The sequence below is a fragment of the Talpa occidentalis genome, unplaced genomic scaffold, assembly GCF_014898055.3.
Source record: "Talpa occidentalis isolate TD23 unplaced genomic scaffold, MPIMG_talOcc4v2.1 talOcc4.10, whole genome shotgun sequence".
Lineage (NCBI taxonomy): Eukaryota > Metazoa > Chordata > Mammalia > Eulipotyphla > Talpidae > Talpa > Talpa occidentalis.
The window spans coordinates 55,527,090-55,551,333 of NW_023600993.1; the positions used below are offsets into that span (position 1 = coordinate 55,527,090).

The 24,244-nt window shown below is 42.4% G+C and overlaps 1 protein-coding gene and 1 pseudogene across 10 annotated transcripts in view; one reads left to right on the forward strand and one right to left on the reverse strand.

The window, feature by feature from the left end:
• Positions 1 to 24,244, forward strand: part of CCM2 (CCM2 scaffold protein) — a 68,438-nt gene that overhangs the window by 13,323 nt on the left and 30,871 nt on the right. For 2 of the 10 annotated variants that reach the window (XM_037493176.2, XM_037493171.2), the window contains exon 2: positions 20,888 to 21,061. The exons of 4 other annotated variants lie outside the window; for them this stretch is intronic. In XM_037493176.2, coding sequence (XP_037349073.1) covers positions 20,888 to 21,061 — 174 coding nt within the window. Of the gene's footprint in view, positions 1 to 5,281; positions 5,294 to 11,798; positions 11,839 to 12,905; positions 13,075 to 13,177; positions 13,316 to 13,336; positions 16,286 to 18,651; positions 18,670 to 20,887; positions 21,062 to 24,244 lie in introns of those variants that run through there. 4 more of the 10 variants (XM_037493186.2, XM_037493199.2, XM_037493180.2 and 1 more) reach the window with 4 other exon arrangements.
• LOC119237527 (60S ribosomal protein L35-like) lies at positions 6,930 to 7,289 on the reverse strand (annotated as a pseudogene).

A 24,244-nucleotide genomic window follows, 5' to 3' on the forward strand; every position in this document is an offset into this window, starting at 1 on the left:
GGAGCTATCTGCAGCCACCTCAGCACGAGTTTGATCCCCAGCCAGGGAGCAGCTCACATGGTGCCGCAGACCTCTCCTGACTTGTCTGCTGCTCCCCTCAGCAATGTATTTCACTCAGTCTGCCTGTTCTGTTCCCCACTCTGTCTCTGGTGAATCCTCTCACCCCCCACACCTCTGGCCTGTACCCCTGTTCTTGTATGCATGAATAAATAAATCTTTAAAAAATAAAAATAAAAAAATAAACTAGTAATAGGGCCTTCCCTGGTGGCACAGGCGGTTGAGCACAGCGCTGTGAAGCTGCCTGCAGCCTCTGCAGTGCGGGTTCTATCCCAGCTGGCTGGCGAGAATCCCACATGGTGCGGCAGACATCTCCTGACTTGGCCACTCCTTCCCTCAGCAGTGTATTTCAGTCAATCTGCCAGTTCTGTTTCCTGCTCTGTCTCTGGTGAATCCTCTCACTCTCCCATGCATCTGGCCTGTACCCCAGTTCTTGAATGCATGAATAAATAAATCTTAAAAAAAAAAGCCCTAGTAAATAACATATCAGTACCTACCATTTATTTAAAAAAAAAAAAAAAAAGGACCTCCCCAGTGGCGCAGCGGTTGAGCGCTGGGTTGCAAAGCTGCCCGCAGCCTCTGCGGCGCCAGTTTGATCCCCGGCTGCTGGCCACCAGAGGAGGGTCCCACATGGCGCGCAGACCTCTCCTGCCGCCCGCTGCTCCCCTCAGCAGTGTACTTTGGTCCTTCTGCCTGTTCTGTTCCCTGCTCTGGCTCTGGTGAATTCTCTCACCCTCTTGCGCTTCTGACTGTACCCAGTGCTTGTATAAATAAATAAATAAATAAATCTTTAAAAAAACAAAAAAACAGGGCCTCCCCGGTGGCGCAGTGGTTGAGCGCTGGGTTGCGAAGCTGCCCGCGGCCTCTGCGGCGCCGGTTCGATCCCCGGCTGCTCCCCGGTCACCGGAGGAGGGTCCCACATGGTGCGCAGAGCTCTCCTGCCGCCCGCTGCTCCCCTCAGCAGTGTACTTCGGTCCTTCTGCCTGTTCTGCTCCCTGCTCTGGCTCTGGTGAATTCTCTCACCCTCCCGCGCTTCTGACTGTACCCAGTGCATGTATAAACAAACAAACTAAATAAATAAATAAATAAATAAAGCATGCCTCTATTTAAAAAAAAAAAAAAAAAAGTTTTAAAAAAAAAAAAAAACAAAAAAACAACCAAAACAAGGTGAGGGGCCTCCCTGGTGGCGCAAGGGGCTAAGCACAATACTGTGAAGCTAGCCGCAGCCTCTGCAGCACAAATTTGATTCCCGGCCAGCCAGGGAGCTACCCATATGGCACAGCAGACCTCTCCTGTCTTACCCGGTGCTCCCCTCAGCAGTGTATTTCAGTCTGCCTGACTGTTCTGTTCCCCACTTTGTCTCTGGTGAATCCTTTTACCCCCTGCACCTCTGGCCTGTACCCCAGTTCTTCTGTGCATGAATAAATAAATCTTTAAAAAAACAAAACAAAACCAAGGTGAGAGGCCTTTGAAAGAACCATCCCTGCTAACACCTTGATCTTGAATTTCCAAACTCCAACACTGAGAATCAATGTCTGTTAAGCCATCTGTCTATGCTTTGAAATGACAAGGACAGGCTATTTTGAAGCCATCCTAGATGTCAGAGTGATGTGACAAGAGACTAGTATAGCAGTCCTATGCTATGCCCATGTTGGTGGGAATTGGTCTCAATTTAGCCTGCAGAGACTGTGAACCTGGTTACCTGGTTGCCTCTGTTGCTGCAGACATGGAGAACTACTCAAAGTAATGGGGTGATCCATGCTGTGCTCTAGGTGGGTTGTAAATGACACAATCATTGTGGTCATATAGTCTGTGATAGGCTTTGTGCCTCTGGGGTTTGCCTCTGGGGTGTGGGCAGAGCTACTTATTGCCTTTGCATGGATTCTTAGTCATTGTATTGACACAACTCTGTATTAGTACTTCCACTGCTCCACTCTTATCACTCATCCAAGAACAGCATTTGTGCTTCAGATGCTCCTGTCAGTTTTAGTTACACAGTTGCAAGGGAGTTTAGAGTTGGATTTGTCAAGTTAGAAATTAAAGGAGTTTTTTTTTTTTTTTCTCTTAGCTCTGTATCACTGCCAAAAATGTTTTTTCCTCCCAAGTGTGCTTGAACATGTTGAAACAGTTTTTTTTTTTTTGCTGCATTTTGTTAAGAATTACAGCATTTGATCACAGGTATTAGATGTGTGCTGTGAAAATAATCCATGTTAATAAGAGCAGTAGGAAGTTGGAATTTGGGCTTTTGTTTGCGACTTAAGAGTGTGAATTGCAGTGTGTATCTTGTAATCTAGGAGGTGAAAAGAATAGCTGAATTCTGAAAGTGTTAGAAAAACTGTCAGCCTGTACAAAATCAACATACAGAAATCCATAGCTTTTTAAAATATGAACAACAAACAAGAAGCAAAAGAAATTAAGAAAATAACTTCATCTGTAATTGCTTCAAAAAGAATTAAATACCTTGGATTCAATCTAAACAAAGGAGGTAAAAGACCTATACAATGAGAGCTACAAGATGTTATTAAAGGACTTAGTGACATAGAGATGGAAGGCTATACCGTGCTCCTGAATGGGGAAATATAATTAAAATGACTATCTTGCCTAGAGTGGTGGAAAGATTTAATGCATTCCCCATCAAATCCTAAGAATATTTTCTAAATCAACTGAAAAAAAAATACTGAAATTTATATGGAACCACAAAGGACCTCAAATTCAAAAGCAAGCCTTAGACAAAAGGAAAGAAATGGATGTATCCCATTACCAGACTTCAGACTTAACTGTAAAACATCAGTATTGCAAGCACTATGGTATTGGCACAAATGGAACAGAATAGAAATCCAGAAATAAATCCATATGTATAGCAGCACCTAATCTATGATAAAACATCTATGACTACAAAATGGGAAAACAGTCACTTTAATGCATTTGGAATTTATTTTTGTGTGTGGTATTAGAAAGTAATCCAACTTCATTATATTATGTGTGGTTTTTTAGTTTTTCCAGCACCATTTATTAAAGATTTGCTTATAATACGTATAACAGTAAGATACACAGAGGAAGACATTGGTGAAATGTTCCATGATATCAACGATAGATATTTTTTGATGACTCAACTCCTATGGCAAAGGAATTAAACACAAAAACAAACAATTGGGATTACCTCAAATTAAGTTTCTATACAGTGAACGAAAATATAAGATGATTAAATAGCTATCCTATTGAATAGGAGAAAATACACAATATATAACTGATAAGGGATTAATATCCAAGATATATAGAAAACGTGTGCAACTCAACCATTAAAAACAACCCAGTTAACAAATGAACAGCAGATATGAACAGATAGTCCACACCAGAGAGGCTATCCGGAAGGCCAAAGACATGAAAAAATGTTTATTGTCACTTCTAAGAGGAATGATGTCAAGACTATAGTGAGACTGCAGTGAGATACCACCTCACACCTGTGAGGATGGCACATACCCAAAAGACTTCCACCAGCAAGGGCTGGAGAGGATGCAAGGGGGAAAAGGAACCTTACCCTAGTACACTGTTGGTGGGAATTTGAACTGGTGAAACCATCATGGAAAAGCAATCTGGTAATGTCTTTAAAAAATTAAAAATACTGTATGACCCAACAATTCCACCTTGGGAATATATCCAAGAATATGACACAATCCACAGACCCCTCCATATGTTCCACAATATTCAGAGCAGTATTATTTATAGTACCTTGGATATGGAAGCAGCCTAAATGTCCTTTAATGGACAAATGGGTCAATAAGATGTACCACATGTACACCTTGGAGTATTGCCATAAGAAGGGTAAAATGCAGCCATTTTCAACAAAATAGAGGGAATTTGAGAGAATTATGAGCAGCAAAGTCGGAAGGATAAAAACAGATATTGGTCATTTACATAGAGCAAATTGACAAAGTAAAACACTTTCAAAAACTAGTAGATATCAGTAAACTTCCTAAGTGTGTTAGGTTAAGAAGGAGGAAGAGGGAAAGGAAGAATGGAATTAAAGGGTAGTGGTGGTGGTGGGGAAATAGAGGATGAGGGCCTCCCTGGTGGCCTAAGCTGTCTGCAGCCTCTGCAGCACGAGTTTGATCCCTGGCCAGCCAGGGAGCTACCCACATGGCGCAGCAGACCTCTCCTGTCTCGCCCGCTGCTCCCCTCAGCAGTGTACTTCGGTCAGTATACTGTACTTCTGTTCCTGGGAACAGAACAGGCAGACTGACCGAAGTACACTGCTGAGGGGAGCAGTGGGCGAGACAGGAGAGGTCTGCTGCACCATGTGGGTTTCTCTCTGGTTGGCCAGCTGGGGATCAAACTCGTGCTGCAGAGGCTGCGGATTGCTTCATAGTGCAGTGTTTAACCCCTTGCACCACCAGGGAGGCACTAAATAAATAAATCCTTAAAAAAAAAAAAAAAAAAAAAAGAATGGGAGACACTCTTTTTACCTATGTTGTTACCGTGACTCTGAGAAGAAAAAGAGAGAAACCTTTATTTGTTTAAATCTTTATACTGTTTTTTCTATAGTTTAAAACTATTTTTTCCCCAGATATCTAATTTTGCTTTATGTGTGTCAGTACCATTGACTGCAGTCAGAAGTGGTTGAGAATACAGGTATACCTCGTGTTATTGTACTTCACTTTATTAAGCTTTGCAGATACTGCATTTTTTCTGCAAATTGAAGATTTGTGGTAACCCTGTGTCCAGCCAGGTGTACTGGTGCCATATTTCCAACAGCCTGTGCTCACTTTTGTCTCTGTGTCATGTTTAAGGTACATACGTTGTTTTTTTATACAATGCTATTGCATACTTGACTGCAGTATAATGTTGACATAACTTTTATATACACAAGGAAACCAGAATTTTCATGTGACTCTCTTTATGTGGTAGTAGCTTTATTTCTGTGTTCTCAAACAGAAGCCAAAGTAATTCCTACTTGTATTTTTGTATTTCAATTGCTATTTACACAGTGGGCATATAGTTTGCCAATTAAATGCCTTGAGCAGATGTACATATCAGGTATGTGTACTTGCATGTCATGTATCAGATAATGTTGCCAGTCTGTGTTTATTACTGCCAGTAGACTTGTCACCCTGAATAACTCTTGTATTTTATGTTTTTAGATACACATGGTAGCTAAAGTGGACATGCTTACATCTGATAATCAGACCCATCTCAAAAGCAAAAGAGCTTTGTTTTAAGGCTCATTTCTGCTAAAACTGTGAGTCTTCAATCTGTTTCCTAGGAAGAGGAGTATATAGCCACTGTCAGTGTTTTCTAGCCCAGGCTCAGCATTTTGATTATGTAAAATTTCAAATAACACTAAAGTTGAAAGAATTTTACAGTAGATACTTGTATACCCACCACCTAGATTCTACCAGTAATGATTGTGGTACTTGTTTTATTCTGTATTTAGAGTCACCCCTTTACCCATCCATCAAACCCATCCTATTTTTCTGATACACTTAGTTCACTTTAATCTAAATAATTTAGCATGCATATTCTTAACTAGGGCTCAATATTTGTTTACCGTTTTCATGTGTTATGAAATTTGTATACAATGAAATATATGCATCTTAAATGTATATTAGCTAAATTTTGACAAATGTATATACTTGTGTAACTCTAACTCCTGTGAGGCAGTAGAACATTACTAACACTTGGAAAGTTCCCTTAATAACTTAGGAATTCCGAGGCAACCATTTGTTCTGCTTTTTTACCACTGTGAGTGAGTTCAATCTGGGTTAGCTGTATCTGTTCTAGAACTTCTACAAATGGAGTCATACAGCATATATTCTTTTGGGCAAGTATCCCTTTAGTTAGCTTATTGTTTTTCATACTCATCCATAATGCTGTGTTTATCAGTTATTGCTAAGAAGAATCCTGTTGAATATACACAGCTCAATTTATCCATTCACCTGTTGTTTGACATTTGAGTTCTTTCCATTTTTGTATTAAGAAAAGCTGTTATGAACATCTGTGAACAAGTCATTGTGTGGACATATGTTGTCCTTTCTCTTAGATAGAATACCTAATGATTGGTATTTGTTTATAAAAAGAACTTCCTGTAGTTGTATTAGAATTGCCAAGTTATATGGTAATACATAGCTAACTTTATAAAGCACCCTCAGAATGTTACTGGATTTTTGTCTACTAATTCTACCAATTACTGGGAGATGAGGTTTTAAAACCCCCAGTTACTGTTTCATATTTGTTTGTTTCTCACTGTAGTTCTGTTAATATTTGTCTTTATGTAGTTTCGAAACTCTGTTCTTAAGGATCATTACTGTTGAAATGACTTTCATGAAGGGACTCTGTTTATTTCTGGTAATATTCCTTATTTTGAAATCTACTTTGTCTAATGTTAATACAACTGCACCAACTTTCTTATGCTATATATTTGCATGGTTTGTCTTTCAAGATGTCTGTAGCTTTGTATTTAAACTCTGTCTTTTATAAACAGCATATTGTTAAATCTTGCTTTTTTATCTAGTCTGTCTTTGCCTATTTTGCACTTTACATTTAATATACTCTGTGATATGGTTATGTTTATGTAACATTTTGCTATTTTTTTCCCATTCTGTTTTTTTCTCTCCTACCCCCTTCCCACTTTTTCTTTTGCTACAAGGGCCTTTTTGAATGTACCTTAAATTAAATTATAAAGAACACACCTTAAATTAAATTGGTTGAGTTTTAATAAGTCTTTGTTACTCAGAATATTTTCCCATTTAAAAAAATGTTTTATAGATTTATTTCAAGAAAATGTAAAATCCTACTATTAAAAAGAAAATCAAAAGCAAACGTTTGAAAAAATTTTTTTTAATGTCAGTCCGTTTGGTTTATTGACGCAGCAACGCTCAGGTGTATTTCTGCAGTGGATACAGCCATTCCTTCTGCTGCTGCTTCTTGGTCTTCAGGTTCTGCTTGTGCTTGGTGAGCTGGTGGTGCACAGTGCCACATTTTCTTGGACCGCAGATCCAGGGATTTGTACTTCTTGCCTGTGTAGAATTTTCTGAGGTTCTCTTTCTGAGTTTGGTTAATGAAGGTGAGAATAGGGTGATGGATATGCCAACAACTTAGATCTGTGAAAGTTTGGATGCCACCCTGCCTGTCCCTTTGACAATATGCAGCTGGGAAAGCTTCACCTTCAGGTAGACCAGCTGTTTCAGCAGCTCCTCCTCCTTGCTGCAAAGGTCCTGGGCCTTAATCTTGGCCATACCTGTGCGTGCACACAACACCCACCCCCCAATCATTTCCAACCTTCTGTAATCTAATTCCAGAATGTTCAGAATCTTAGAAACTTGCCTTTCTCTGATTAAGCTTATTAATACCTTTTTTCCTATCATATATAACATACCACTTTATAACATACCATAGGCTAATTTTTGAAATTAGACAAAGGACAGTTCCTGTTTGAATAAATTTGAATCACCATTAAATATGTATCTTCTCAAAGTTCTTTATCAAAAAACCTGAGGCAGCTGTGTTTGGGAGAAAATATAAGTGAGAAACCTACTCAAAGGTTCATTCATCTCTTTGAAAGCTTCAAGGGCAGGCTAAGCTTCCCAGGCAGGTGCTCAGGGAATTATTGGGGCCCCCTTCTCCAGGCAACTTAGGGCAGAAGAATGGAGCCAAAGTTCTACAAACAGGAAACAGTTTTTATAGATAAGGATATCATTTCTAACGTCAAAAAACTTTCTTTCTCTCATCTCAACATCTCAAAAGAATTTGTGACTAAGGCTGGGCCTTGCAGCAGTTCTAGTTTGGGGGGTGGAGTTGGTGTTGATAGCTTATGCCTTCATGAGCATGATCACGAAGCTATGCTGAAAGGAGAAACCTCTTTCTGCTAAGTCCTTGCACACACCCCTTGCAGACACCCATTCCTACCTCCCAGTAATGATGGCCTGCAGAGAAGCAGGGTGTCCATGACATAGCCAGGTAGGTGAACCTCTGGGGGTCTTCCATCTGGTTGTGGCCATCCTTACACTGTATGCTTCTTAGGTCGTCAGGGAGTTGGCGGGAGGCTGCATTCAGGATCTTGTTTTCCAGGAACCTCAGGAGCTCATTTGTTCTCAAGTACATACTTTGCTCCAGAAGGGCATCATGCTATTGGGCAAAAGTTGTCAGCATTCTAATTTGCCATTTCTCCAGAGCGGGATTCTTGTTTACACTTTGACAGATGGGACAGGTCAATTTCAGAGCCTTCCTTCTTGTCATCCAATATAACAAATAATCAAAGCAGAAAGTGTGCACAGTGGGGTGAAATTGGGTTGGAGAAAATTTCCAGACAAACTGGGCAGGTTGCCTCCTTTGGCCATGGTTCTTGAAGGACACATCTTACCAGTGAGTTGAGCTTAAAAAATGGTCCTTTGTTAGCTTCAAGAGTCTTTAATACACAATTTGTGCTCTTGTAATCATGATATATCTTGTCTGGAGACTCCTGAGTGAAGTCTTATCTGCTCTTAGCACAACTTCTCCCAGGGGGAACTGAGCCCAACAGGGTCTTAATAGGATCTTGACATGCAGTCTCTGCCCCTACTTTGTAGGTCATCTGCAGTTTGGAGATTTTCAGCTGAGGTCGTAAAAATCTGAGGTTTTTGCCTTTATCTCCCCTGGCTTTTCCTCTTCTCTGAAGAGCCATTTTTTTCTTTTATTTTCGGAAGATTTATTTAGGCATACAAGAACTGGGGTACAGGTCAGAGGTGTGGGGGGTGAGAAGATTCACCAGAGACATAGTGGAGAACAGAACAGGCAGATTGACTGAAATACACTGCTGAGGGGAGCAGCAGGTGAGGCAGGAGAAGTGTGCTGAGCCATGTGGGTCATCTCCCTGGCTGGAAATCGAACTCATGCTGCAGTGGCTACGGATGGCTTCATCATGCTGCGTCTTAACCCCTTGCACCACCAGGGAGGCGCCTGAAAAGGCAGTTTTTCTTCCCCCCATTCCTTATATTATACTCTTTGACCCTTTCTTCTCCTCCCACCACTTAACCTTGGAAATCTGTTTATTAGTCTGCTGGTTTCTATAACTAATGATACTTTCCTTTGTTAAACGGTCTACTTTGTAAACATCTAATATTTGTCTTTATCATTCTGATTTGCTTTACTACAATAATTCCCTTAAACTACTTCCATTTTGCTATAAATGAAACCTTAAGTTGAATAGTAATCCGGTGTTTGGCTATGCCACATATTCTTGTTCTAGTGCTTTACCGTTTGGCATTTAGGTTGTTTCCATGTCCTAGTTATTATAAATAATCCTGCAATAAACATAGAGCATATAATGCTTTGAGTTGGTGATTTTATGTTCTTTGGATATATGCCCAAGGGTGGGATTACTGGGTCATATAGTATTTCCATTTTTAATTTTTTTTAAAGATTTATTTATTTATGCATACAAGAACTGGGGTACAGGACAGAGGTGTGGGGGGTGAGAGGATTCACCGGAGACAGAGTGGGGAACAGAACAGGCAGATTGACTGAAATACACTGCTGAGGGGAACAGGGGGCGAGTCAGGAGAGGTCTGCTGTGCCATATGGGTTGCTTCCTGGCCAGGGATCGAACTTGTGCTGCAGTGGCTGCGGATTGCTTCATAGGTTGCATCTTAACCCCTTGCGCCACCAGGGAGGCCCCCATTTTTAATTTTTTAAGATATATCAGATTTCTTTCCAAAATGACTGAACCAGTTTGCATTCCCACTTACAATGTAATTGGGTTCCTCTTTATCTCCATCCTCTCCAGAATTTGCTGATGGAGGTTTTTTTAGTACATGCCATTGCCATGAATGTGAGATGATATCTCATTGTGGTTTTGACTTGCATCTACCTTATCAAAAGTGATAATGAACGTTTTCCCATGTGTCTGTTGGCCTTCTGGATATCCTTTTTGGTGAATTGTCTTCTCAGATCTGCCCATTTATATCAGGTTGTATTTTTTTTTTTGTGGGACCCTTGCTGGTGGCCGGGGAATGAACCAGCGCTGCAGAGGCTGCGGGCAGCCTCGCAGCCCAGCGCTCAACCTCTGTGCCACCAGGGGAGGCCCAGGTTGTACTTTTTTTAATTGTTAAATTGAGTAAGTTTTTTATGTAGGTTGTTGGTTGTGTAACGTGTGAATACTTTCTCCCATTTAATGGGATGTCTTTTTATTTATTTATTTATTTATATCTAAAAATATTTATTTATTTATATAAGCACTGGGTACAGTCAGAAGTGCGAGAGGGTGAGAGAATTCACCAGAGCCAGAGCGAGGAGCAGAAGAAGGACCGAAGTACACTGCTGAGGGGAGCAGCGGGCAGCAGGAGAAGTCTGTGCGCCATGTGGGACCCTCCTCCGGTGGCCGGGGAGCAGCTGGGGATCGAACCAGCTCTGCAGAGGCTGCGGGCAGCTTTGCAACCCAGCGCTCAACCGCTGCGCCACCGGGGAGGCCCTAATGGGATGTCTTTTTAATCTACTTATACTAACTTTTGCTGTGTAGAATTGTTTGGAGATAATCCCAATTGCTTATTTTTGCCTTTATTTCCTTTGCAATAGGGGTCAAGTCTCTAAAAATAACTTTATCGTTGATGTGAAAAGTATAGCCAGTGCTTTTCTCACTGTGTTTTATCGGTGTAGGTCTATATCTAGGTCACTAATTCATTTTTAATTTATTTTTGTGCATGGAGATAGATGGTAATCCAACTTCACTCTTTTATATATGGGCGTCCAGTCTTCCCAGCACCATTTGTTAAAGAGATCCTTCATTTCCTGTTGTATGGTCCTGGCTCCTTTATCATGAATTTAGTGTTTATATATTAGTGGATTTATTTCTGGAGTTTTTTAATTCTGTTCCATTGATCCATGCATGTTTATGCCAAAACCGTATTGGGCCTTCCTGGTAGCCTAGAGGTTAAGTCTTGGTGCTGTCACTGTTACGGCCTGCCTGAGTTTGATCCCCAGCCAGGGAACTAACCCACATATGGTGCAGCACACCTCCTGTCTCACCCACTGCTCTCCTTAGCAGATACACTCTGGTGTATCTTTTCACCCCCTGCAGCTCTAGCCTACACCCCAGTCCTTCTATGAAAAAAAAAAATTCAAATGGATACCTGGAGGTGATGGTGGGGGTGACCTGTTAGCATAGCCTTCTCATTTTGGAACCAGGTTTGCAATTTTATAAGATGAATTAAATGAAAACATTTTGAAATCACTTAAATAAGAAAATAAAAATTTATGAAAGGCATAGCAACAACAAAAAGGCATAACCTCATAGAGAAGAGTTATTTCAAGTAATTAAATCACAGAAATTGGACAATATGCCCCCAGTGGGATATCCACTAAGGAGATTAACTACATAGAACCTTGAACAAATTGTTTTTATTAATCATATTACTAGTAACAATGGAATTGTAATTTTGCAACTGTGGTATGATAAAGTGAAAATGTAGTCACATTAGCATCATTCAACACTGGCATTCAGTTTAGGAAAAAAACATGCAGATAAGATCAATGGAGTTAACCAAAAACTTTTTAATTTTAAATTTGAGTTGGAAATATCATGCACTCATTATGAAGTTGAGGTCATTTCTCTTGACCACAAGAAGCTTATTTCCTGTCTCTTTGTTGCCAGTGAGCCCTCTTGGTGCCGGTGGTGACCCGAAATTGTATTCTCCTCCAGAAGGTAGCAGTGCTCCTTGGAGCAGTGGCCAGTTCCAGGGCTGAGGAGAACGTGTTCAGAGGTGCCGGCACAGCTGCCAGGGTCCACTTGGAAGAGGCTCCCGCTGGACAAAGGTGGGGCAGTTTGAGCTCCATAAAAATGACCACTAATGGTTTATCTTAGGCAGTTGCTGAGGAACCAGAGCATCGCTGTGAAAGCTGTGACAAGAAGAATGAAGCATTCAACTTAACTTTTTTTTTAACCTCATGACCAAAATAACCAAGGAGGAAAAAGGCATCTTTATGTTGTATCCAAATTAGACCAAGGGTCAGAGGATGGTGCTCACTGTGCTTTTGCCATCCTTATCGTTGCTGGCCTTTGCAGCTAAATAAAATCAATAATAAGGATATGAAAGACTGAGTTAGAGGGACTTTAGGCAGCACTCAGAGCTGCCCTTCTGTCTCACCTCTTCCTTAGTGGATTTGCTAGGGACCTCGAGGGTAAGGCATCCTCTTCCCTCCAGGGCGCCTGCCAAGTGTGGTGTGGAAGGAAGAGGGGCTCAAGCAATACTTGCTTGCCACACATAAACACAGTGCCTGGTGCAATCATGGAACCTTCCTCGAAGTGGGTGTTAATGTCATGCTGTTGGAGGGACCCTGAGCTCAGAGATGCAGTGTGCCCAGGGCTTCTGCCCTGCGCTGGGACCTGTAGGCCCTGTGACATGTCTCTGTCCCTCCATCTCCTACCCCCAACAGTTGAGGGTACTGTTTTCTGCACCACTTTACATACTGGAAAATACTTCAGAGTCATGGGTATGGGTGAGAGAATATACAAGCTCCAAAATAAACATTTAATAGACTTTTTTTTTTTTTTTGAGATTATATTGTATTTTGGGGGAGTTAGAGTGTCAGCAGGTCTTTCTGTAGTAGTCTTCATGTGCTGTAAAGAAATAAGGCCACTAGGTCAGATGCTGGCTTCTCTCTTCAGCCTTCCATCTGCCCTTTTTTAAAAAATCATTTGTCAGTTAATTTTCTGTTAAAAAAAAAAAAAAAAAAACACTTCCCTAGAGTTAGAAGTAGAGTTTTATGTTTGGCAATTTGTTGCTGGTTTTGATCCAGTGGAAAATATTTCTTTGTTAACTTCCTAATTATAAGTGCATGTTTAAAGTGAATTAGAGCCTCCCTTCCCTTTCCTTCCTTAGTAGACAGAGCTGGAAGGCGTTTCTCCCAGGTTACCCTTCTGCCCTGCATAAGGAATGGAGCTGCAGGCATGATCCTGACCTGAGTGAGTAGATGTCTGCTGGACCCAGGCCTTGGGAAAACACTTGGAAGGAGAAATGAGGTCGAGTTCTTACCACCCCAGCATTGCCCGTGAGTGACAGCACCAGTTTTGGGGAGTGCTTGGTGACAAGGATTGGGGGAATTCAGTCCTGGGAAACACACTGGACTCAGGTGCCCTCCTCCCTGCTCCCAGGTCTGCTCCCAGTCTGAAGAGAGCAGCTCTATCATGGCATCACCAAACTGCAGGCCCTAAAATCTACGTAGGAGATAGCAACCATGTAAACATGTTGTTAGGAACCAAGATTTTTCATGTAAGAACAAAAAGATGCAGGTATGAAGTTAAATCCAATTACATTCATTTTGAGTTAGAACTGTCAGTTTAAATTCATCATCTTTCTTTTTAAAACCATGCGTAGCTCCTGAAAACACCTGGAAGAAACAGACGTCCAAAAGCTAAAAAGTATACCTTATATCTTAATTTAGCGTGAGTTCTGTTCCGTGTGGTTTGGTCAGACTGAGTGGAAAAATATGATTTTCTGCCATGGCACCTGTAATTCTGAAGAAGTATGTCAAGAATTTGAGGTCAGGTGGAGAATGTCAGCTTGTCCGCTGGTATTCAGAATCAGGTCATATTTTTGTATGTTTCACATTGGGGTCTTGGGTTTTTTTTTTTAAATAAACGTTTTGTAGAGTTTCTAGTAAGTTGCTTTTCTTTTTTCTTTCAAACTATCAATCATCAGGAACTTCTAGGACCATAGTCATGTATTTTACATTCTTTTGGGGCCCTCTACTGGTCAGTTTTAGTTTGTATGGGTTGCTTTGTTAGCTTATTGCATCCTGGGAATTTTTCTTCATTGCGTGTCTGGGTTCTGCTCTTTCCTAGAGTTCACATCTTTTTCTTACTTGGACTTTATTTTTATTTTGCTGGTAATACATTCTGTAGTATGTTTTTCAAAAAGGGTTTTATGTTATAAAGATCCCAAGGCACTGCAGTTTTGAAAACACCTTTATGTTGCGTAAACTTTGATTGATAGAGGCTTTTTCTTAAATTCTAAGTTCAAAATAATTTCCCTTAAGAACTTTGAGGGAATTTCTTATTGCCTGCTGTCTCAAAACACTTAGTGGTGGTCTGATCCTTTACATTTAGAGCTAACATCCTCATTTTTTCTGATAGGAAATTTTCAGCTATTCTCTTGAGATCTTACAATTTTATGAGGATGGGTCTAAGAATCCAGGGTTTAAGAATCAGGGTCTAAGAATCCAGGGTCTAAGAATCTGCCTACTTGGTATGAGCCTTTTTCTGTGTAACTCAGTTGAATCCTTCTTCAGCATCTTCTGTACTTGTATCCTTCCATGCCTCTGCCTGCCCCTCTGAGGTCACCAGGAGACTTTATGGTTTTGGCTCTGTGGTCTTTAAATTTTCTTATATTTTTAAATTTTTCATCTTTTCCTTTATGTTCTAGGATAGGATTGGCAAGCTGTAATGTGAAGGGCCAGATAGCAAATATTTTAGGCTTTGTGGACCAAGAGGCAAAATTGATATTTATACAAGAGAGCAAAGAAATCTCATATAATTTGTATTGATAAAATTTAAAGTATAATAATCATTATGTACAGTTTTATTTTGCGATGCATTCTGGCTAAGAGAATAGCATTCTTTGGACCACTAACATTGCTTAAATGGGGTATCAAATTGATTTGAATGTTCATTTTTAGGAGTATCATTCTCAGCAGTAGCCCCAAATAGCAGGCAGCGGGTGCTCTGGCTTCTGACTTGCATCTCTTCCTCCACATCACTAATTTGACCTTCAGCTATGTCCATTTTATTATTCAGCTTTTCTGTCGACCTTTTCATTTTGGCAGTCACATTTGTAATTTCTAAGATGCCTTTCCACCTTTGCAGCACCTGCCTCATATCTCCTCCTCATGTCTCAGGAGGAGCGTGGTTGTGTTTTGGAAGGAGCCCTGGTGGGAATAGTCTGCAGGCTCAGGCCAGGATATTGATGGGGATCTTTGTGTCTTACTCTTGGTTCCCTTTTCTCTCAGAATCTGTGATGGAGGTCAAGGCTACTTGGTCCTGCTCTGAGGAGGCAGTTTTTACAGAGAAGAAATTGGAGTCCAGACAATGCATGCTCTGCCCTCAGTCTCTGAAGAGATAAGGGATGATCCAGTCAATACTAGACATTTAGTCAAACAAATCTAGTTCAGTAGTATTTTCCTGGACCTTCTTTATCTGGGCACATGTAATAATAATTGAGGCATGAAGTTACTGATCTGAACAATCAGTCTTTTCAGAATCAAGAAATACTGAATTTTGTCACAGTTTGAGTTGAGGCATAAGAAATTGTATTTTTATAGGCAGAAAATTGTTAAATCATTTTGACTTGGTTCAGCTTAATGTTAATAAGTTATATTCATTATGTTGATCTGTGAGCATATGTGGTCACTATAATTAACCAGAACACATAGTTGAAAAGCCTCTCCCATTCATATCCACAGGTCATTCTGGAATATCCAGGATATGACAGTCTTCACTCTCAATCCAGCTTCTTTTCTAAGTTAGGAGATTTGACCCTACAGAAGTTAAAATGAGCTTGTTCAGGGACACACACATTAGTGGCAAAACTGACTCAAACTCAGGAGTCCTGGAGGCAGGAAGAGGTCTTAGAAGGAGTTCTTTGCTCAAGTCCCAGAACTGCTGTTCCCTTGGAGCAAATTCTGAAACAGTCAGTCGATAGGTCCCCCTCCTGCTGAGGGCAGCAGCTCCTGTGACTCGGAGGGGTGGCCCTGGCATTGCTCTTGACTGGTGGTAACTCTTTTTAGCTTGGACATTTGCATTTGCAGAACAGCTGGACTTCTAAAATACTACCCTTTAGCTGCCTATTCAATGCTAACTAGAAATGTGGTGAGGCTGCCACAGGGCTCTGTGACCTGGAGGGATTGAGGAAGATGTGCTGGTTTTACTAAGAAAAATAAGCCAGTCCCCTGTGTGTCTTTTTGTGTTGTAGCCTGTTTGGGTTTTGCACTCAGTTTCAGAGTGCTGCCTGCCTCTTAACCTTTCTTAAAGCATAAACAGCTTCAGTGGGCTCTGCAGAAGGAAACTGTGGTTTCTGTTCTTCCTGTTCATTCACATGTGTTTTTCAGAGGGAGGTCTAACATCTGACCATATTTTTCAACAGTATCACAAGTAAATAGGGGAGAATGCATAGTAACTGTCAGCAGAGCGGGAGGAACCAAAATTTCTCCACAGAAATTCTTCCAAAACCAGATTTTTCAGATGGGGTCTCCCATGGCAAATGAGGTAGGTATAAATCCAGCATGGAGAGTCTTTTAGGGTGACTGTTGGATTCCTTCAGTGGTGTGTTTGTAAGTTAGGATGACCAAATTCTGTGATTCCTGTTGTGGGAAGCTGGATATGAAGGGTTTGTGCTGGCTTTTGGGTCTGAGAACCAGTGGTTCCTGGAGGACTATGAGCAAATTGAAGGACTATTTGTAGGCTGGTTTCATCTGTCTTTTACTGAAGGAGTCAGGCCACATGTCTGCTAGCTAAAAGTAATCTTCATGTGCAGTGGGGGTCACTTAGGATCCGAGGTCTGTGTTGGAAAATGGTTTAGGGGAAAGTTAAGAAGAACACCCACACCTAGCAGACTTGTACCTGGAATTTCATTCACAGGAGGTTCTGCATGCCAGGACCCAGCACCAGTGCCCCTCAGGCCACCCCTACAGGGAGGCAGGCACCTGTTCGTTTTTCACTGGAGCAGGCTAGGTCTCCACTGGAATGGGGAGCTTTGCCCAGCTTTGGCTCCCAGCTTTGCCCAGCTTTGGCTCCTTCTCCTGTCATCCTCTGCATCCTTGAGGCCTGGTCCCTGCCTTGTTGTTCCTCCTTCCGCCTCCTCCCAAGACTGGGGACTGGGCATGACAGGGTACCTTGAGATACAATCCCAGGACTAGGTGCATGCTGACTATGCATCAAATGTTTACTGAATGCTGAACTTGAGGACACTAGAATCTTACACTTAGAAAATTTTTGTTCAGGGGAAATTTTGTATTATGAATTAGGTCAAACCTGCCTTGCAGTGTACATGAGATTAAATAAAACACATGAGCGAATTCTTGAACACTTTCTGAGTCCCACTTGAGCTTATTTCTATTCCTTGGTGCATGTTTCCTGATTTCCTAAATGGTTCAGCTCTTTCCCTAGAATATTTTGTATTGTGTTGTGGGCAAAGGGCCTGTTGGTGTATGTTGCCTTATTAACATTTGATCCCCAGGTAGAGGCCAGTGACCCATAGATGAAACACATTTATCATCGTAAATTTTGTAAACAGATGCTCTGATGGGGAGATTAACTTCTGGTAATTTGTTTAAGAAATGCAGTCATTCAGAGCCTAGTCACCACAAGTGAGCTGCTAAATTGAGCTTCAGTCTGATAAACCTGGCACATGGGCAGCTTGGCTAGGCCTAGAGGAGGGCTGCTGCACTAAGTAGATGCTCAATGGTCCAGATTTAGAGTTTGTTTAACCAAGGGTTGCATTTTACATTTTCATCTTCAAAAGATATTTTATGTGTAAGATGGAAAATATTGTGAGAATATTGGGGATTGTTTCTGAGCCACTCCAGAAATCTCTTCAGTTAATGCAAGTAACTCTGTTCCATGTGAGAAGTCTGCTCTCTGCTAATGGTGCCTCAGAAGCCCTAGATTTCCTTCCTGACTCTGTGCCTGGGACTCCTGTCAGGTTCCTTTATTGGTAACCTCAGGGCCACAGTTTCTTCCCAAAAGACTTTGCACACATGGAATCCATGTTGCACCCCATGAAGGAACTCCATTCATAAAAAGAAAGTGTGACTTAACCTTATGCTCCTTTTGGGGGTTGAATCAGTCCTTTAATCTTTTGGGGACAAAGATTATGAATTTGGTAATGATGAACATGAGTGCTCAGTAAAAGTACTTGTTGACTGGAGAATGAGTGATTGCATGAGCTAAAACCACTTTCAAAACTGTGTATAGATCTGGAGAATTTTCCAGTGAATTAAAGCATCCATGGTGGTTTACTGGAACCCCAATCCTGCGTGCCAAAATTTTCTTAATTATTTCTTGGCTTATTTTTTCAATCAGAACTTCCCCTTATATTTTCATGTTCAAGAGCGACTTCACTTCCAAAATCTTGGTACGCTCTCGTTCATTTGTGTTTCTGGAATTGTTGCAAACCCCCCTTACCATGTGTGCTGTCCCCCAGCTCCCAGCTGTGTACTTTCCAGTTCCCGACAGGTAGAGTGGGGTGTGCATCTGTGTGACATGTTCGCTGTTTTCCAGGCCAGCTGCCACTCCTGTTCTGCAGTGACTTGAGGTGGCGCGGTAGTTTTGTTAGAATGCATATCTTCACATAACGGTTTCAACTTTATGCTGGCATGCTTGTCTCAGCTAAATGTAAGCAGCCATAGGCAGGAGTTAGAGTCATTCTTTAAAAAAAACCTTAGTGTTATAGAATATTTCAAGTAAATGACAAGTAAAATGAAGTTATACTTACACATCATCCAATTTGATTATTAGTGGACTTTCCTTCTTAGATCAGTGTTTCTCTATCCCTGGTAAGATGTGATGAGGGATTGGGCATGGGAAGGAAGCAGGTATTTCAGGTCAAGGAGGGGACACTTTGGGGAGATGAGTTTTCCAGGCAAGGAGAGGTACTTGAGATTAAGGGGGATTGCTTTAGATCAAGGAGAGTGGTGCTTCAGGATAAGAAGGGGGTACTGCAAGTAAAGGAGGAGGGTGCCCCAGGGCAAGGACAGGATATTCCAGAGTGAGGAGGGCAAGGAGGGGGTTATTTGAGACAAGGAGAGAATACTCTAGGGCAAGGAGGAGAGTACTTCAGGTCATAGTGTGGCATCTCTCCAGGATGAAGATGGGATGTGGAGGAAGATCCTCTTGGCCCAGGTTAGGGGAGGAGTTAGGGGATCTCTGGGCTTTAACCTTGTGACAGGCTATCTTGGTTCTGGGGCAGGAAGACTTGCTCATTGTGGGTGTGCCAGTTCAGCATATTGGATGTGTGCAGATGGGTGGAGGGAAGGGACTGAGACTTTGCAGTCATCTACATAATGACAGCTGGTGAAGAAGAGACACATTTTTATAATATTGTAAAAAAAATTATCACAATAATCATTGACATTAGTTTACTTGCTCAAAACATATCAGATATGTGATAGAGCTTTATATAGATGGTTTTGGAGACCTTCATGACATCCTATGGGTCATTAGCTCAATTTCTAGTTGGTGGAAAGCTCAGCTCACCAGTTTGCTTTGGAAATAGTATAGCCCCACACCATGCCAGAGAAGGGCAAGTGGAAGGCCTGAGCAGCATCTGATGTCCAGGCACAGGGATCTGCATGCCATCAGGTTCCCAGGAAGAATGAGCAACAGCTATGGTGGCAACACTGGCTGGTGTTTGCAGCTAAGATGTTTCATTGTGTAGTTTTATTTTATTTTTATTGAATCTCCTTATCCAGTACCAGTTTTAGTGGGTCATTGGAATAAAAGCCAGCTATTCCAAGGTCACAGACTTCGAAGAAGAAGGTAAACCAAGGATCAGCGGGCGAAATGCAGCTAGAGTGGGTGTATGGCTGGGAGAAATGTGGGGGTTCACTTGTCAGGGTTCGTTTTTTGAGGTGTGATCTTTCTTTGCCAGTTTTCCCCTGACGCTACAGATCTAAGTGTGGGGCCCTACATGCTCTGCGGGGAGTCAGGCCTCATGGCCTTTGTGGGTTGCAGTCATGTACCTCTTCACCCTTGATGTGTGAGGTTGACTAGCTGACCAGGCACCTCACAAGGTTTGTAGTTTTGTGGTACTGTATTTTGTGGAGTCCAGTGTGTAACTGAATTTCCCACATGCAGAGGAGAAACAGAAATAGAACCTATAATAAATGTTGGAACAGGTATATTTTGTTGATTCTGTGAGTGTTGGTTTGAGCCAGGCCTGCGATGGTCCCAGCTGTTGTTGGTGCTGGATCACCCATCCGACAGGCAGAATTATGGAGAAAATGACAGAAATTGACTTCTCAACTTGTTGTAGGTCTCTAGCTGGAGTTTGAGTTTGACATTTCTCTGCTAAGCCTGCATGTAGGTGTCTGGTTTTCTGTGGTTTTGTTTTCCTTTGGGTTGATAGTGTCTGTGGGCAATGAGTGCCTTGTGACTGTGGCAGCTGTCTGCTCGTCTGTGCAGTTAAGGACTTGGAGGACTTTGTTCCAGTTACTAGAGGGAATCCCAGGCCTTCCCATGGGTTCTCAGGAGGATTCTTTAATCCTCCCACCCAATTCCCTCCTTTTGCTCTGTAGATTGACTTTGCTTATAGGATTGGCCTCCAGACACTGATGAGGCTGTGAGGCTGCCCAGGTGCTGATCAGCCCCTACAGAGAGGAGGAAATGCTGCACTAGCATGTGGGTTACTACAGATGAGGAAAGAGGTATGATTTGGGCTCTGACTGTTGAGCTGTGTCCCTTGTTGATGCCACAGCCTGGGCACACCTTCCTGCCTCCTCAGAGGCCCCTGTGTGAAATAACCTTGCAGGCCTTAGAAGTATAGGAGTGATGCTGTGTTTGTGTCTTCTGGGAAGAACCTCCCCTTTCTATCCTCTTGTCACTCATTGAGATTACTGACCTTGAGAGCTGACACTTGATCTTGCCCAAAGTAGCACTGGGTGCAGTGGCACCCTGGCTGACTGGCCATAAAAAAGTGATGTCTGGCCTTTGTGTTCTTGGTCCTTGTCTCACCAGATTGGTAGTGACCAGCATCTGTTTGCATGGGGACTGTGGTAGTTGTCTGGCTACTCCTGATTGTTAGCCATAGGTACAACAAACACAAAGCATTTGTAAATAATGAACTCAAATCATTGCCATTTCTGCCTGCAGCCTGGAATTGTGTCGCCATTTAAACGAGTATTCCTAAAAGGTGAAAAGAGTAGAGATAAGAAAGCCCATGAGAAGGTGACAGAGAGGCGCCCCCTGCACACTGTGGTGTTGTCCCTGCCTGAGCGCGTCGAGCCCGACAGACTGCTGAGTGACTACATCGAGAAGGAGGTGAAGGTAAGTCTCCATGGGCCGCAGGATGAACCTGCCTGACACAGCAAAGGCCCCTCTGGAGGATCCAGCAGCTGCTGCTGTTTGTGAGACACGTCTCCGTGGATGCCGTACTCGAAGCTGCCACCATTGTCATGTCTGGTGATATGTCTGATAACTGGGTACACACACCCCAGATTTCTGTCTTCTGACTCTGTTTTTGGTTCTTTCTACACTAGTATGCCACTTCCTCTCTCTTGAAGCAGGCCACGTATTTTTGGTTCCTTGATTGGGACTCAGTGCTGTTTTGTGTGTCATTGTCACAGCCTAGGACGCAGGTCTCCTGAATCTTGTCAAAGCCTGTGTCCAAAACACCTGTGGATCAACATGATGTCATCCCCCCAAAACACTACAGTGAAGATAAATGCATGAAAAAGTCAGAGAATGAGACATGACAACAGTGTTGAGCAAGGCCCATAAACATAGAGAAGGAACTGGTGAAGATAGGGCAGTTGAATTAGTGATGCTGATGAACCTGAGTCTCCTCAGAGGATGTGGAGCCATCTGGCTGGGCCCCCAGTGATTGGGGCTGGGCACTGGGCCATGTGTTTACCTGGAACAAATTTCCGCTCTCTTCTGACAGTCAGATGATTGACTTTCCCAATCCCAAGGGAAGGTGGGAGGCCTTCCCCATAGAAACATGGAACTAGAGAGGTTTTGCATGTGGGGACACCTGGCAGGAAGGAGAATGAATACAAATCTTGTGCACAGAATGATTAGATCTGCAGTCCCCTTTCTCTGCCAAGCTTTCAGAATGTCTGCAACTAGGCCTTTCCCAAAAGCATCCTTGGAGGTGCTTTTATGGGGAAACTGAGTAGCCTGCAGAGTGCCACCGGGATAGTGACCCTGGATGCCAGCTGGTTGTCAGTGACTTCGCCTCTGCACACAGCTTCAGTCATAGGCAGCTGAGGAGAGGAGAAGAACACTTATGAGGAGAGGAGGAAGACATTTAACCTGAAGATAGAGCTCAAGACAAACACAGAAGTAAACGTGAATGAATTAGCAACGCAATAGGAGAGTGGGAAGGGCATAATTTTTCAGAAAGATAAGAGGAAATGTTGTTAAATAACAGTATCTATGTTAAATTTTAAAAAGATGAGTATAGGAGCTTCCGGCATTAAAAGCATGTCAATTACATATCTTGAAAAAATCATTAAAGGGCCAGAAAGAAAAAGAAAAATACCGGATGGTCTTACTCATAGCAGGAATCTAGAAAACTTAAATAAGGGACCAGGAAAAAAAATAACTATAACAAAGTAAAAATCAAAATCAACAAACAACTATGAACCAGAGACACTCTATGGGGGGTGGGGGACGGGAAGGGGAGGGATTGGGGTCAAAATAAGGGAGTCGCAATTATATGGGGAATATAAAAATAAAATTTATAATAAAAAAATCATTAAAGGGCTTGAAAGATAAAATCAAGAAAATCACGCAGAAAGAATAATCGAAGACAATCAGTAAACAAAAGATAAGAATGAGAAAAAAGAAATTATAGGATTAGTGTAGCAGGTTCATGTTTGACTCATGAGAAGACAGACTGTTGAATGGAATGAGAAGGAAATTATTGAGAGGGTAATACAAGCACATTTTGTAGAATTAACCAACGGACACACTCTGAGATTAAAAGGATCCCTTCATATGACCAGAAATGCAGGTTTCTGAAATATGAGTTGCTGACCCCGCTCTGAGGAAGTTCGTGGAGGGTGTGCTGCATCTGAGCACAGGGACAAAGGGCAGAAAATGTGAATTCAGTGTCGAGTTCTGGTATAGTATGGAGGGGAGAGAATCCCCAGAGTGATGGGAATCCAAAAAATAGACCTGAGAGCTCTGGGAAAGGTAAACAAATGATTTTATATGTTTGGGTAGAGGCTTTCAAAGAACTGAAAAATTAGAATAGTATGTAGGAAAAAAAACAAATGGAAGGAAGTGTGGGTCCATATTAAACCATGAAAAAGTAAAGGTTGGGAATTTCTGTTTCTAGAAAGATGAAGTAAATATACTCTTCTTTTTTCTCCCATTAAATGCAACTAAAAATCTTGGGCATCACAGATGCAACAGGCATTAAGAAGACTCTTAAGAGGGCCTCCCTGGTGATGCAAGGGGCTAAGCACAGCACTGTGAAGCTATCCGTAGCCTCTGTAGCACAAGTTCGATCCCCTGTCCAGGGAGCTACCCACATGGCGCAGCAGACCTCTCCTGTCTCGCCCACTGCTCCCCTTAGCAGTGTATTTCAGTCAGTCTGCCTGTTTTGCTCCCCCGTCTGTCTCTGGTGAATCCTCTCACCTCCCCCCCAACCTCTGGCCTGTACCCCAGTTCTTGTATGCATAAATAAATCTTTTTTTTTCAATGCATACAAGAACTGGGGTATAAGCCAGAGGTGGGGGTGTGTGTGAGAGGATTCACCAGAGAGTGGGGAGCCGAACAGGCAGATCCACTGAAATACACTGCTGAGGGGAGTAGTGGGCGAGACAGGAGAGGTCTTCTGTGCCATGTGGGTTGCTTCGTGGCCAGCTAGGGATTGAACTAGTGCTGTAGTGGCTGGCAGTACTTGGATAGCGCTGTCTTTAACCCCTGCACCAAGAACCCTGGGGCCTACAGAACTACCTACTGGTGATGTCCCTGAGTTTTCTTTTTGCTTCATATCCCCCAGAGTTGGAGCTGAAACTGGCAACCCAGTAGGTACAGACAAAAGCCTGCTCTCTCTAGTGAAGGACTAGGGAAAGGATGACCTACCAGGATGAAAATATTCAACAATAACTGCTTAGTTCCAGCCAAACTTGACAGAAAAAACTTCTGCCATCACCTCTGCTGCTGTCAGCAAGGCCGAGTGAGGTCCGGTGTCCACCCCTGAGTAGTGGAAGGGATTTTCCTTCCCAATGAGCCCTGGAAGGAACTGGGTGTCAGTGAAGACCATGCAGAACTAGAATGCCCACCATGCCCCACAGTAAAGAGGTGGCTGCAGAGGCCAGTGGAGAATGGAGCCCTCCATATCCACCTAGCAGCGGCAGGGTATGCTCCCCTTCCACCATGTGCTAGAGTACTCTCTGACATTTCTGTCATTGGAATTCTGGAGGGAGGGGCTGAAAACTGTTAAAAAAAAGGTCATGGCTGAAACTTTCTGATTTGACAAAAGACAAAGTTAGAGAT